Genomic DNA, 16,525 nt, shown 5'->3' with positions numbered 1-16,525 from the left:
AGAATTTGTAATTATTTGGTCATCTGCAAAGAGGAGAGTGTTTAAGTTAACTGTAGGTGAAAGTTTAATTCCTTGATGTAAATTTTTACTCCATTTTATTATTATTTCATTTAAGTAGATATTAAAAAGAGTTGCTGAGAGGGGACATCCCTGTCGGACCCCTTGGTTTATCTCTCTTGTATATGATAGCTCATGATTTAATCTTATTTGTATTTGATTATTTTCATATATACTTGTGACAGCTTTTAGGATATTATTTGGTATTTGTCTTTCTTTTAATATGTTAAATAATATGTTTCTTTTAACTTTGTCAACTTTTTTTTGTAACTTTTTTTTATAAAAACAAAATACTGAACAATGCGAGATTTTACAGTATTATCTGCATCTCATTGCAGAATTTTGATACCTTTTCTAAAATCTTGGTTGTCAGTGACATTTGAAAACTAGTGTTATTAACAACAATTAATGAATATTGATTGACATTTTCAGACTGGGTTTTACACTGAAGCAAAATAATATTTTGCAGGAAAGTTCTTTTCTTGACTATTATAAGTGACATGGAATGTGATTCCATTTTATGTTACCAAGTATTACCAATACAGAGGTATTTCCCTACTGAGTGCTCCTGGCAAGATTTATGCAAGTATACTTGAGAAACGGTTGAGAGGAATATGGAAAGAAAGCTTGGTGAAGAACAAGCTGGATTCAGGCCAAATAGAGGTTGTCAGGATCAGATCTTCACTTTACGACAAATAGTTGAGAAATCATGGGAATATAACAAAGATCTGTATTTAAGTTTTGTCGATTTGGAAAAGGCATATGACAAGGTGCCAAGAGAGAAGCTATTCAATACGCTACAGTTATATGGTGTCAATGGAGCATTATATCAAGCAATACTTGGTCTTTATTTGAGTTGTAAGTCAGCAGTTAGAATTGAAGTATAGGAAGATGGTTTAATGTTAAATCTGGTGTTGAGACAAAGATGTACATTATCCCCTCTGTTATTCATTATCTTTATGGATCACATTATGAAGGAAAGTGGTATTAAACATGATATCAGAATTGGAGATGTTAATGCCAGCTCTTTGCTTTATGCGGACGATGTTATACTTCTAAATAAATCTGCTACAAGTCTGCAAGATTCCCTGACTAAATTGAATAACTATTGTAATAGATATGGTATGAAGGTCAGCAATAAAAAGACAATGAAAATAGGTAGAATCGTTGAAAAAGTGAACTACATTGTGAACGGAGAACCTGTGGAACAAGTAAAACATTTCAGCTACTTAGGCACGATTTTTAGTGAAGATGGTAAATTAAATGTGGAAATAGACAACAGAATCAACAAAGCTGGTATGGTAGGAAGTCAATTGAATAAATTCATATGGAATAAGAGAGAAATTAGTCAGAACACTAAATTAGCTGTATACAAGACAGTGTTCAAACCAGTTTTAACTTATGGATCTGAGAGCTGGGTGAGAAGTGAAACACTTGACCAAAGACTAGAGACTGCAGATATGAGAGTCCTGAAAAAGATTAGAGGCATGAACAGATGGCATCAATGGCAATATCATATTAAAAACAAGTATATTAGGAAAAAACTTGACGTTGTTAGCATCCAGAAATGCATTAGCAGAGCTCATCTCAGGTGGTATGATCACTTAAACAGAATGGGTGAGGAAAGATTAGCAAAACAAGTTCTCTGCCAGGTTGGCAGGAAAACGGCCCAGAGGAAGACCAAGATATAGGTGGATTGATATGGTACAAAGTGCCTTAGACGATAGAAAAATAAAATCTGATAATGTTGGAGTCTTGACAAGTTACAGACTGATTTGGAGGAAAATTGTATATAGGAAGTTAGTAATGATGTAAATTTTTCATGTAGTAAATATCCTTTCATGTAGATACTATCATATCGTGTACACCCCTTGAGAGTACATGTCAGGAATTTGATGATGATGAAGTATTACCAAGATTATGGTATATTTTGCAACTTACTTTTTGCTGCACATAACCATTTTGAATTTTTTGATGTGTTTTGTATAATTATAATTATATATATGAAAACTATGCCTACATATACATTTTCGTTTAGTTTTAAATGCATATTATAACTTTTATAAAATTTTCTTTTAGATATTATTAGAAGATGAAAATAAGTTGGATGTGGAGGATTCTGGATCTGAAGAAGTGAGTAGATTAAAAAGTACCTAGAAAATTTGTTTATTGTCATAAGACTTTATTTGTTTCTATATCTGAAATGGAAACAACTACTTTTTGAAGGATGCTTTTTGATTCAATAAATAGCTTTAATGTTTTGGTATCTAGTTTTTAAGGCCTTGAAGACCTTAATAATGAAATGTTTCACATTTCAGTAAAAATAGAAATATTATTGCTAAGTTTTCAGCTCATCCATGGTAGTAATGTGCTATAGGTTTGAAATCTTTCATGTGTGAGATTTTGATTAAGAAAAGAAAAATAGGTATAGTTTCTGGGAAAATTCCCATGCTATACCTCTTAAATACTATTATTATAATTATGGCTATTATAGCCTGTTTTTGTTTAGGAGTGTCCCTTATTTTAAATACATTGGCTATTATTACTCAAAAAAGGGTATATATATTTTAGTGCATTATGGGTGAGTATAGAAGGCAATTATAGCAGAATAAAAGAGGTGGAAAAATTTTGTACATACCGTATTACGATACCAGGATGTCTTCCAATTTCATGATCCTGTTGAAGGTTGTTTATAGCGGGGGGGGGGGGGTTGACATGGGAGAAATAACTTCCCCCTCCAATTACTCCTCCCCACACACATCACCTTTTATGGCAGATACGTATACACGATATTCTATACATTGGTAAACCCCCTTACACATCACCGCCTTACAAAAGTCCCTCAACGATTATAGCAACAGAGACTACAATTCACGATGGAAACAGAACAAATCCATCAATTGCTTAAACCTGACATTAATCAGAAGCAATAACAAAATAGCTACGAAGATATTCCACAAACCCACACATATCGGAAACTACCTCCATTTCAATTCATACCACCCATATTCTGTGAAAAAATCGGTCATCCTATCACAATTTATCAATGCTTACAAATTCTCAACCAACAGTAATTATCTTAACACGGAATTAAAGTATTCATAACAATAATACAACCAAAACAGACTTCCCTACACCTATCAAATTGCCATACATCCAAAGCACATACAAAGTCTACAAACATTTTCAAACACACGGACTATAAGCTAGTATTCACCACGAACCAAAAATTAACAACTCTCCTAAAATCCACTAAATCTCTCACATACAAAGAAATATTCGAACACCACAACGTAGTCTACAAATTTCCTTGTCAAAAAGACTGTGATGTCATCTATAATGGCTCTACAATTAGGTCTTTATGGACTAGACTACAAGAGCACTTCAGAGATTGCAATATTCCCATTCTGGAATATCTGAACACAAAAACATATCACAACATCAAAAAGAAAAATAAAACACAGAGTACAGGGAAGACAGAAATTGCAGCTCATTCCCTTGAACTGAAACATATCCCCCAAATCGACCAGGCCATAATCATAGACAAACAAGACAACGAAACAATGCTTAGAATATCCGAAACTATTGACATAAAATGCGATGAAAATTCAATCAACGTCCACCATCCCTACCTAATTTCCGATTGTTGGACAATCCAGAACTTACAAATTAAGCCATGCCTCTGGCCATTTAGCAACAACAAATGCCCTTATTTGGCAGATTCAACTTGCAGTCTTCCGATTATCTCTAAATCCATCACCATTCCCTACATCTGAGGTGCCTCAGATGTAGGGAATGGTGATGGATTTAGAGCTAATCCTTGTTGTGAAGGGGAGGGGGGGGGGTTGTGGTTTACTGGTTTAATATTTTGTGGATTTTTTGGGGGGCATAGCCATTGGCTGAGAAAGTATTGAGGATGTGATTTAGTTCATTGGTTAGGGCATTGTCATTTGAACAGATTAGTTTAGCCCTGTTGTATAGAGTCTGAACAACTCAATTCATTCACCAACAATCTCCCCTCCCCTTCTCAACAACATGGAGTTGTTAAGACACTATACAACAGGGCTAAACTAATCTGTTTAGTTCACAACAAGGATTACTCTAAATCCATCACTATTCCCTACATCCGAGGCACCAAAATCTTAAAAAAACATAACCTCATGTTACAGACCATATAGAAAATTGGCATCCCTTATCCGCTCCACTAAAGACCAACCACTGTCCTTAGACCTACCTGGTGTATACCAGGTCCCTTGCAGCTGTAAGTTGTCCTACTTTGGCTAAACAGGCAGGACAGTGAATATCAGAATTTCAGAACACAAGGACTACATCCAGTTTCACCAGTACAGCCACTCTAGTCTTGCAGACCATGCTTTGGACACATGCCACAGAATACGGTGGAAGAAAGCCACAGTAATATACTGTAGCAAATTCAAATATGAAAGACTGTTCATGGAATCAGCCTAAGAAACATACCACACCTCAACAAGTTTGGTTGCATGAGAGTGCCCCAAATTTGGAAGGCTTACATCAGGAGACCTTCAGCCAAACTGCCAAGAATCCCTACATAGCCTGCTAGGGGGTACTATCAGGACTTTTAGGAAAACCATAGCTACCTCGCTTCCTTCTCATTTCTGCGTTTAGTGCCTGCGTGCACATGTCTTTATTGTAAGTTTCTTTTGAAGATGGCAACGTGACGTTGCCAAAATATTGGAAATATATTAAAGTTTATTTTAATGTATATCTTATTGTACGTTGTAATTTCCTTAAGTTATTTAGTAAGCATGTATACGAGAATTTTAGGCAAAATGGAAAACAAGAGAGGAGAAAAGAATGGTCTAGTTGCACACATTCTCACAGAACATCATTCTATAGGCTGGCTATCTGCTTCCATGCTTTACTTATAGGAAAACATTTTCAAAATGTTCAGAATCTTCTGAAATAATATGCTCATGTGGTACATTAAATAGAAACCAAGAAATTATACTTCATTACATCTGGAAGTCTAGATGTTCAGGTGGCATTCAAGACCTCTGTTACATTATCCATCACTACAAGTTTGAAAAATAATATGTATGATTGATTGAGTGACTGTTTGCTGTCTTTCAATTTGTGAAATAATGACTTTTTTTGAAACATTTAGATCTTTGGTATGTTAAACCTTCCTGAAGATGCTGTCAGCCAAAAGACAGTGAAACATCTAAAAAAATTTAGTTGTTAAAAATGTACAAGTTTAACTCAGATTATTTATATAGTTCATAAAAAGTCTTTGTAGTGTTTAAAATGTATAGGGTACATCAATTGACCTTAGTGAGTCCCACTGCTGTGACTTACAAGCAAACAGCTATGGGTATATGTTATAAAAACACTGACACAGCACCTATGGAAAGCAAAATGGTTGCCTGTTCTGTGCTGTGAAGGCAGGGCTGGGAATATGACAACTGTAATGTGAATTAGTTATCTTAGTATAGAAAATACTTCCCTGTTACTGGGTAATGTGGCAATTGAATGATGCTTGATCAGCTATGTGCTATTATTAATCAGGTCAATAAACTATAAGCATCCTTTCATGCAGGATAATGCATCATTATTTCAGAGTATCAGTATAACTTTACTATGCTTCAATTGATGTATTACCTGGTAATACATCCATTCCAAGTATTACCTGGAAATACTGTTATAACAAAGATGTGTTGCGGTTCCATCTGAGATAGCCTGGGAATGTGATTGAGTCTCTGTGCGCTAAGATCCTTGTGGTAGCTTGTGGAATCATGTCTCTAGTGAGTTCATGATGTTTTGAGGACCACTACTGACTGATGAGTTGGGATACCTAAAAAATTGGCCACTTATATATCTTAAGCTATTTGTGTAGTACTTTAAACATGAAATGTATTTGTTTAATTGTATTGGACATTTGCCATTTTATCAATGGATGATTTACATTATAGGAGGTGCTACCTATTACTGAGAGGAGTGATGATTCTACTAACAGCAGTGAAGATGAATTTGAAAGTGTACTGAAAAAGGATGAAATGGCAAGTGATTTAGAAGATCACGAAGAAAATGGTATTATTCTTTATTAGTTTTTTTTCCTAATATGTGTTAATTATCTATATATAAGCTTCAAAAGTTATTTCTCTGCTATACGTTTTTTTTTTTTTTTAAACAAATATCTCACCAGTGAGGGGTTTAAGTCTAATCCAGTGTAAGTTGTGAGTGGACTAAGAGTTATATCATCTCCAGAAACCTTGATCTGAAGATCGGACATAATGGATTTTCAAGCCACTTCAGGTCTCTGGTAAGGAGGTTAGTAATTCCTTCTTAGCAGTGAAAATCTGCCACCTAATGACATTCACACGCATTCAGGCCAAGTGGAATTTGAACCTACTAAATGATTTGGGCATAAATAGTAAATTCAGTAAAATTTCCCTCCTTATTGATAACATGAAGTTGTGTACAGTAGAGTAAATTGCTTTAGATGATGTTTCATGGTAGGATGATCTTAAACTTATGCTTGAAGGAGCAGAGAGGAAAGTGGAGTTTAAAGTTTAATTTGGACAAATATGTCATTTGATGAGAAGGTAATATTAGATGTATGCAAGTTGAATGTATAGGTATTAATTCTAATTAATTACATGTGAATATTGAAAATAATTTAGAAAAGTATTTTGTTATTTAGAAGTAAGGAGAACCAATGACCCTATGACAAGATGTAATAGAATATTTGTTGTGTGTGTGTGTGGACCATAGGAAGTCCATACAGTTGAGAAGGATCCCCCCCCCCCCCCAAATGATAAATCTTAAGTTTCTTTGATAGCATGCAAACACTAGATTGATAGCTATATTCTATCAATCTGGTGTATGCAATGTGGAATTCACTACTACCTCTATACTGAATGATGAAACATGAGTGTATGAGGGGGTACTAGAGCTGTTGCATAACTTGAATAAGAATTCAGCAGTAGGACATGATAGGATAATATCATGAATGCTAAGTGTTCAGCTGAACTGGCTCTGTGGCTTTGATCTGGCTATATAATACGAGTCTTAGCATAGAAAAGATTTCACAGGAGTGGAAAGAATGTATAATAATACCATTGCACAAGGGTGGTGCAAAGGTTGACATGTTTAATTATTTTATTGACCTATTGTTATTTCTGAAGCAGTGATGAAGATTTTGGAAAAGTTGGTAAGAGATTGCATACAAAAATAGGTGGAAAGAGAATCTGTACAAAGATATCAAAAAGTGGTGTATGGTAGAGGCAAGAGTGAGTCGACAAGTCTGAAAAAATTAATAATTAGAGACACAGTATCCAAGCAGAATAAGAGATCAGCCAGGATACTGTGTCTGTCCTAGCTGAAGGATAAGATTATGCTCTGAGATGCTTTCTTTTAAGCGTGAGCATCATAAGTAATTTAGGAAGGTGGTTTGCTGTTTAGAAGCAAAGAGAACCAATTTATGACAGGATGTAATGGAATATTTGTTGTGTGGACTATAGGAAGTCGATACAGTTGAGGAGGATCTCCCTTGATAAATCTTAAGTTTCTTTTTGTTTTATTCATACCAACTGTTATCAGTGAGTGTATTCAGTCTTTTAATTTGGTTATAAGTAGGATCATTAGAAAGAAGATGATATATTGCATAGTCCTGGAGCATTAATTTTTCTTTAATGTTCCTTCTGGTCTTTATCTTTAGAAAAAGAGAGGTCTTTATCTTTAGTGCTTTTCCTTTAGATAGAGAGAGAAAGACAGAGAGCAGACCTTAATTTCTATGCAAGACAGATATGAAGGTGCACACCTTTACTTGAAAGCAATATATGATATGAAAATGAAAGTGGTTAGCTGTATCTGAAGGGACAACATACAGCACTTTATCTAAAGCTTGGAGAGATAAAAAAAAAAAGGGAACATTTGAAGCTATAGCAAATACCAAACCTTAGAGAAGTCATTTATTTCTTCATGTTGGAGGCTTAATGGATTGTATACAGCACTCAGAAAGGATTAAAAAGAGAATTTAATTCTTCCTATATTTCATCTCAGTTAATGAGACATCTTCAGTGATTACAAAAAAAAACTAATGTAACATAAAAACAAATAACAAACAATACTAAGCCCAACCACATGGGAGACACTAAAGTCCTATCTGGGTGGAGCGTCCTCTAAGGGCGGTTGTAGGTGGTCTGGAATGTAAAGTGGGACCTCCGGTGATAAGTGTTTCCCAAATCTTAGGAAGCTTAATGCAACCATATTTGTTAAGATTTGGTTGATTCCTGAGAGCTGCTGCTGATTCTAAGAATAGTCTTTCTCTTTTGAATTTGCTGTGGTGGAGCATGGTGGTTTTTTTTCCTATGAGATCCTGTGGGTTGTATCCAAGACATGGTCAGCCAGGCCTGACTGACCATAGTCGTGCTTGCAGATGTATGACCTATGTTCCTCCAGGCGGATAGTAGCTGATCTGCCTGTCTGTCCAAAGTATGCCAGTTTACAGGAACAGGGTACTTTATAGACTCCAGGCAGTGAGAGAGGAGGGAGCTGATCTTTTGTAGAGTGGATGAGGGTAGCAAGTTTGCAGTGGGGCTTAAATGCTGTGTGTAGGTTGTGTTTTTTTTTTTTAAATCTTGGGTATTTTTTCAGATGTGCTACGGATGTAGGGTATGGTGACGGCATTTCTAAACTCTTTTTGAAGAGAAGACCGGGGAATGGGGGAGGAACTGATAATTTTTCTAATGCTGTGATCACTGTAAACATTGGAGAGGAAAGTGTTGTGTATGTGGTCAAGCTAAGTTGTAAGGGCGGTTCCACTGGAACAAAGATTGTGGGCTCTCTTGGTAAGAGTTTTAATAATGCCATATTGTCGAGCAGGGTGGTGGGGGCAGCGTTTGTGGATGTATCTGCTTGTGTGCATGGGTTTTCTATATACCGTGAAGGAAAGCGTACCGTTGGGGAGGCGTGTAACTAAGGTGTCTAGGAAGGGTAAGCAATTGTTCTTTTCCTTTTCCATCATGAACTGGATTCTTGGATGTAGGCTGTTGAGGTGACTGAGGAAGGCTTCTAATGTGTCTGGGCGATGAGGCCAAATAGAGAACCCATGGCAGTTCCTTCTATCTGCTTATAGATTTTGTTCTTCCAAGAAAAATAACCAGAATAGATGGCAAAGGAAAACAGATCTAAGATGGCAGAAGGAAAAACGTTTTTTAAGAGTGTTAAGGTATCAATTAAGGGAATATTGATAAACAATGAGGAGATGTCAAAGCTTACCAATATGTCTGTGTTATTTAAGGTTAAATTTTCTATGCGGATTTTGAAATGGGTAGAGTTTTTTATATAGGATGTGGAAAGTCCAATGAGGGGGGTCAGAGAGTTGGCCAGCTGTTTTGACAGTTTGTAGCAAGGTGAGTTTGTGGCATCTACTATAGGTCTTAGTGGGGAATTGAATTTGTGGATTTTTGGTAAACCGTATATTCGGGGGGAACGGGAACAGAAGGGTTTGAGTTTTTTTGTGATTTCCGGGGGCCAGGAAGACGCTTTTTTTAAGTAAGTTTTTTTAGTTTTTTAACTTGTGTTTTTGTGGGGTCGTGTTCTAGCGGGGTGTAGGTAGAGCGATCTCAGAGGATAATCTCCATTTTTATTTATTTATTTATTTTTTCATTAGAGAGAGAGATTGGCCCTAAATATTAATCACTTTCCTAACTAGGCTTCCTAGCAGTTGAGAAAATGGCTTATAATACTCAACTAGATGATCTGTGAGAAACAATAGAGATATGGTATACAACTTAAAAAAAAATCAGAAGACAAAGTTGAGACCATTTCATCATGAGTAGACTTAATGTCGTTATTTAATCACGCTCAGCAACTAAAGGTGTTTTATCCTGCAGTGGTCAAGTATTACGTGGGTTCTTCTCTGTTGTTCTTGACAGGGATCCAGAAATACAACTTAGATCTACTAGCCACAAAAAACAAAAAAAAATCTTTACCAAGAAATAGTATTGGGCTACTTTATATAAATACAGTAGACTCTGGTTAATTGGGGCATCTTGAGGCAGCCATTTATTTGGGACAAATATTGAAGAACAGAAACAAATAAAGAATATTTGGGCCACCATGCCACTTTATCAGACAGTGGCTGTAGATGGCACATGTGTAGCGAATTGTATAGAGAGAATGTTGCTGTCAGTCAATGCCAGGATACAGAGTAGAGAGGATGCACGTATTTTGGCAGTGTAATGATTCTACTTACAGTGACTGCTAGGTAGCATACTGTTGATTAAAACAGGTGTGTTCATGTTTTAGTAAAAAGTGTAACAAACAGTGTTCTGATTTAATTTTTTATTTTTATTTTTTATTTTTTTTATTTTTTTATTTTTATAAGGCCCATGTCCAATGCCAAGTAAAGTCCAATGCCAACTAACATTAGCAGATAATATTGCCTTACTTGACCAAATAAGAAGCCAACTCCCTCACACCACATCATCAGCTGGCAGAGATAACTGGTGTGCCAAAATCTACAGTCACATGTTTGTTAGGCCAGCAGGACAAATTGCAAGAAGAATGGGCATCGCACGTTGGACAACAGAGAAAATCCCAAAAATGGAAGCAAGAAGGCAAGGATCCAGATGTTCAGGAGGTTCTCAGTCAATGGTTCTCCATTGTAATTGGATGAGGCATGTTTCTTAATAGTCAAATGTTAAAAACCAAATCAAAAGAGTTAGCTAGAAAGCTTGGCCATGTGAGCTTTAAAACTACAGATAATTGGTTATTGCAATAGAAAACCAGACATGAAATAAAATTTAAAATGGCATGTGGTGAGATGGACAGTGCTAATACTGCGAGCACTGACTAGTGGAAATCAACTAAACTACCTGAATTGCTGCAGAAGTTTAGTCCTGATAAAATCTATGATGCTGATGAAACAGGTCTGTTTTACCATTCCACACCAGACGTTTTCCTGAGCTATAGACTTGCAGTGCTGTCAGGTTCAAATAAAGCAATGGATCATGTTACTGTGTTGTGCTGCTGTAACATGTCAGGAAGTGACAAATGGATGCTGTTGGTTATTGGAAAAAGGCACCAAGCCTCGATGCTTTAAAGCAGTGCTTCCCAAACTTCTGGATGTCAGGGCCCCCTTTGGAAAGATTAAAATATTTCACGCTCCCCCCTCCTGGAAAAAAAATCGCAATATAGACATATATTATTATAATATTTATTCTATTTATATTCAGTGCAAAACATACACAGCAAATATTGCAAAAATCAAATGCTAGTGTTACATTTTTAGCATCTTGCATACACATTTGACATGGCACATTATCTCATATTTTTATATAGACAGATATATTGTTATTGTACATTTGCAGTACAAGCACATGAAACATAAAACGATTAGTAATAAAGAAAGAATTAAAAACATAAAAGAACTTTAATAACAATTTAATGTGATGGATGTGGTTCAATAGTGCTACACAAAAAGTCAATATCAGGTGAAATATTTCAAACTGGAATTCTTAGATTTCTGCTTTAAAATGAAACTTATATGAATAAGCATATATTTACTAAGTGCCGAAATTAATTAAGTGCCAAAATACTCAGGAAGCAAAATTTGTGAACCCTCACCAATGTGTGATTTTTTTCCATTAAAATGTAGGAAATAATAAATAATAAAAATTAAACACGTTTCTTTTAAGATAAAAAAATCTAAATAGTCTTAAAACATTTAATTTGTTTTCATTATTTCACTGCCCCTCTCAACAAAACCTATGGCCCCCAAAGGGACCACTGCCCGCAGTTTGAGAAGCGCTGCTTTAAAAGGCTTAGAATGGGCAGTTTGTCAGTTCTGTATTATGCCAACAAGAATGCATGGATGACTTCTGTTATTTTTCAGGAATGGCTAATGAGTTGGGATGCAGAATTGCCATGAAATTCAAGAAAAATTCTTCTGCTTCTGGACAACCGTGTGGCACACCCTGATTAGATTGTTTGAAAAACATTTAACGTGAATTTCTTCCCACTAACACCATGTCCCTGGTACAGCCATTGGACATGAGAATCATAAAAAATTTTAAGACATTGTATCGAGGAAGGATGGTACATTGTATCCTTGAAACAATTGAAGAAAATCTACTGACGTCATCTTCAGTGGCCAAAGAAATCAGTGCAGAGGTTACCATTTTACAGGTAGTATAATCTGTTGCAGATCATTGGTGAGAAATAAGCAACAAAGCAATTCAAAACTGCTTTGTTCATTGTGGGTTTAAGAATTCAGACTAAGAAAGACCAAATATGACTGCTAATGAAAATGAAATCATTTTGGAACTGCAACACATCAGAAATTATGAAGAGATTTTATGCATTGACAATAGCCTTCAATGTTACAATGAAAATTAAGATTGTGAGGATGCAGTTGTTGAACAAATTGCAACAAAACACCTAAAGACCCCGGAAGACATGGAAAGTAATGAGGATGACACACCTGAACATGAGTGAGTGACTAACCAGGAAGCAAGGAAATATATTGCTGTATTATGACTGTACTTTATGCAAGAAGGCAATAAATGCATTCCTTTATCTGAATTAGATACCTGTGCTGATTTTGTTCAGTCACAGTCTAGAAAGAAAACATGTCGGGGTAGACCTGATAAATTTCTCCAAAATAATTGTTAGCAAAAAGGTGCTTTTTTGATAGATACCAACATATAATTAGCCTCTTTAAAGATACTGACACATATGTGTATGCTTAGTCTTTTAAATAAAAACATGGTACTGAATTATGGTACTGAAATTCTGGTTCTTCCTGCACCCAAAAAAAAAAAAAAAAAATCCCACGAGGTATTGCCATATCTATTTACACACATCACTTGAAAAAAGGAGAGAGAAAGAGGGAGCAGATGTGTGACAAAAGTTGTGTTTCCCTAATGTGTATACTGCTATTTTGAAAAATATCAAACAGTGATTCTGAAAGGAGATGAAGATGATGTAGAATGTTCAGTATTGCATAAAAATATTGAACAAGATTGTGAATAAGGATAACAATTTTGGTTAACCTTGATTTGAAAACACATAGGGATATACACATTAGGGAAATGCAATACTGCATTTCCTTAATGATAGCATGCCAGGCGAGATGGTTTGCTTCTATTTATTCAACAGTGAAAAGGTTAATCATTACTGTGTAGGTCTGATAGATTTATAAAATCCATTTGACTTACATAGTGATGATTAAGATGAGGGAGTGTGTAGCTGGGTCACGATAGCCAAGTAGTCCACATATATTTCACTTGCATCATTAATTGAGTGTGTAAAAAAAGTAAACTGATTTGGCGCCATTCAGGTTACTGTTTTAGGTAATTTTAATAGGGATATGGATATTTTGTAAGTCTTCACAATGTTTGTGGAAAATTATATTTTAATTGTCACGTATTTTTCAGTGATTGCTGAAACATGTAATCACAAGAAATTAATAAAATAATAATAAAAAAATATATATATACTAGCCATGCACTAGTATAATGTGGTATAGTAGACAGTGGGATGTAATTTTAAAAACAAGACAAAAGAATTAAACTTTTCAAAATTATTTTTTTATTTATTTATTTGTGTTCTAGTAATCGCCTTGAAAACCTGTTTTGTTATTTTTATTATTTTTATTTCCTTATGATGACACCACAACTTATTAGAGACTTGACATGGGTATGCTGGTGGTGGGAGGTGGGGAACATTTAGTGTTCAAAGCAGTTTCATATTTATGTGATCATTGACCCACTCATAATGCTAATATGCTATAGGTCTTCCAACATTCTATGGGAGAATGGAGGCGGAAGAAATTACTATAAAAAATAATATACAAATAAAAACAAAATTGAGTATGCTTCTGCAAAAAAAATAAAATAAAATAAAAAATAATTCATTCTAGTTTTGTTAAAGTGCTAAAAATAATGAAATTGTAAAACATTAAATTTAATAAAAAAAAAAAGGCTATTACTATTCCGATACTGGTAATTATTTTACATGTTTAATATTCTTTTAGTGCTTCCTAATGTCAAGGCCTGGGGAAAAAAGAAGTCCATCTATTACAACACAGACTTTGTTGATAAAGATTTTGGTAGAGGTGAGTAATATGACATACTGGAACATATAGTGGCAATAATTTTCTTAATGCATCTTTGCTTTCATTAAAGTGATAAGGTAAACTGTATATTCAACTTATCTTTTTATTTGAAGAAACTCTACACAGACTGTCCGCTGCTTATAAATTCTAATGTAAGCAAATTATTCTGAAAGGGTCATGAAAAAAATTTGAGTTATAAAAGTTTTACCTGCATGTATGATATTTGCATGCTATCTAACAGTGGTCGTCTGCAGGCCGGACAGTTTATGTAGTACACGCATGCACCTTCCTCACTATTGAACACAGATGCGCTGTGCATTTGTATTCATACATTTTCATATATGCATACATGCACCAAAATTGATCTAGAGATGACAGTTATGAAGAAAAAATACTATTTACTACTTATCTGATAAGAGGGAATGGAATTTTAGAATTCTTGAGGGACAAATGTCTTGGGCAACATGTAATAGAGGGAACAAGAGGTTCAAGGGTTTTTGATTTGGTGATAGCATCAGAAAAGTTGATAATAACCGAGATGACATTCCTCCCCCCAGTTGGGGAGAGAGAGAGAGAGACCATGCGATTTTGACTTGGAAGATGAATAGACATGCAGTAATATCAAAGAAAAGGAAATGTACGTAGAATTATGAGGCAGGTGATTATAATAGTCTTAGATATCAACTAGGGGCAGTTCCATGGAGGGCTGAATTGGAAGGCTAGGATATCATTAGTGCTTGGGAAATTGTGAAGGAATATTTGTTAGCAGCAATAGTAAGCTGTATTCCACGAGTGAACAAGAGGATACAATTTGGTGTAAAGTGGATGGCAAACGATATCAAACATGAACTGCAGGTGAAAAAGAGGTTATGAAATAGATATAAGGAGAGGGGTGGAGAGCAGATGCATGAAAAATATAAGACTCAGGCCAGGAGAGTGACTAGTATGGTAAGGAAAGCAAAACTGGAATATGAGAAGAGATTGGCACTAAGATCCAATGAATATCCTATGGAATTTTTTAGCTATGTGGCCAGTAGGAGGAGAAAGGATTGTGGAAGAATGACATTGTGGATAAAAATGGGAATAGAGTGACTGATGTTCAGTAAAAACTTCATTGGAGTATTTCATCATGGAGAAGTAATTTTTAATACTAGAGGAATAGGACATGCTTGAAGTTTAGAAGTGCAAGAGGAGAGAGTGTGTTTAAAATACTGAGTACTCTGGATGTCAATAGAGCAGTGGGACTGGATGGAATTTCACTACGGATTTTGAGAGAATGTACTAAAGAACTGAACTGAACTGAACTGAACTTTAGAGAACTGAACTGAAATTTGAGAGAATGTACTAAAGAACTGAACTGAACTGAACTTTAGAGAACTGAACTGAAATTTGAGAGAATGTACTAAAGAACTGAACTTTTCAATGAAAGTCTGGCCAAGGTATCCAAGGAGTGGAAAGAAGGTAGGATGGTGCCATTGCATAAGGGTGGTAGCAGAACTGGAAGTGTCAAACTATAGACCAGTTTGTGTTTCATCAGTAGTTTTTAAGATCTTGGAGAAGTTATTTAGGGACCATACATGGTATTGAGTAGATGAGGGTAATGCTATCTGTGAGAGTCAACATGAATTTGTTAAGGGGGCACTCTTGCTTTAGTAATGTGATTACCTTTTATAATAAAGTGACAGGAGCAGTTTCTGAAGAAAAGGCATATTCTGCCATTTTTTTGGATTTTACAAAGACATTTGACAAGCTACCACATGATAAGTTCATGTTTAAGTTGCGGTATGTGAGTTTATGTATTGGTTACTGAACTGGATTCAGAATTGGCTACCTGATAGGCAACAGAGAGTTGTGTATGGAGGACAATATCAAGGAGGCAGAAGGTTACAAGTGGGGTCCCATAGGGCTCAGTACTGTGACCTGTGTTGTTTAACCTTTATATCAATGACATTGTCAGTGGATTGCAGTTGGACATTCAGTTGTTGCAGATGATATGAAGCTTTGAAGGGTTATTAGTAATGTGGCAGCCCCCCCTGCAAGAGGATTTGAATAAACTGGAAAGATGGGCAAATGAATGGGGCAGTCAGTTTAATGCAGCAAAATGTAGTATTGAAGTTTTGGGATTCATTGGTGGGAGGTTGCATAGTCTGTTTGAGGAACCATACTGAAGGAAGTAGGAGAGGCAAGAGTTCTGGGGGTGATGATTGATAGAAACCTGAAATTCAGGGAACAAGGTCCTCTGTTGCGCAATTGGAAGAACAACGGTACATTGCGTCCTTTGATTGGAATAGGCCTAAGTTCGATTCTCGTCGCGACGGGAAGAATCTTTATCTGGCCGATTTTCAATCGAAGGTGAGTTAGCCGATC

The 16,525-nt window shown here is 35.6% G+C and overlaps 1 protein-coding gene across 1 annotated transcript in view; it reads left to right on the top strand.

Moving 5' to 3' along the window:
- Positions 1-16,525, top strand: part of Sas10 (UTP3 small subunit processome component Sas10) — a 226,779-nt gene that overhangs the window by 103,385 nt on the left and 106,869 nt on the right. Inside the window, exons 3-5 of the mRNA XM_090394074.1 lie at positions 2,137-2,190; positions 6,006-6,123; positions 14,078-14,158. Of these exons, the coding sequence (XP_090250200.1) occupies positions 2,137-2,190; positions 6,006-6,123; positions 14,078-14,158 (253 nt within the window). The remainder of the gene's footprint in view (positions 1-2,136; positions 2,191-6,005; positions 6,124-14,077; positions 14,159-16,525) is intronic.

This window comes from Typopeltis vanoorti, chromosome 6 (assembly GCF_054136105.1).
Source record: "Typopeltis vanoorti isolate ZY-2024b chromosome 6, IOZ_Tvanoo_1.0, whole genome shotgun sequence".
Classification (NCBI taxonomy): Eukaryota; Metazoa; Arthropoda; class Arachnida; order Uropygi; family Thelyphonidae; genus Typopeltis; species Typopeltis vanoorti.
The sequence above is the reverse complement of the archived record's forward strand: the minus strand, read 5'-3'. Positions and strand labels throughout refer to the sequence as shown.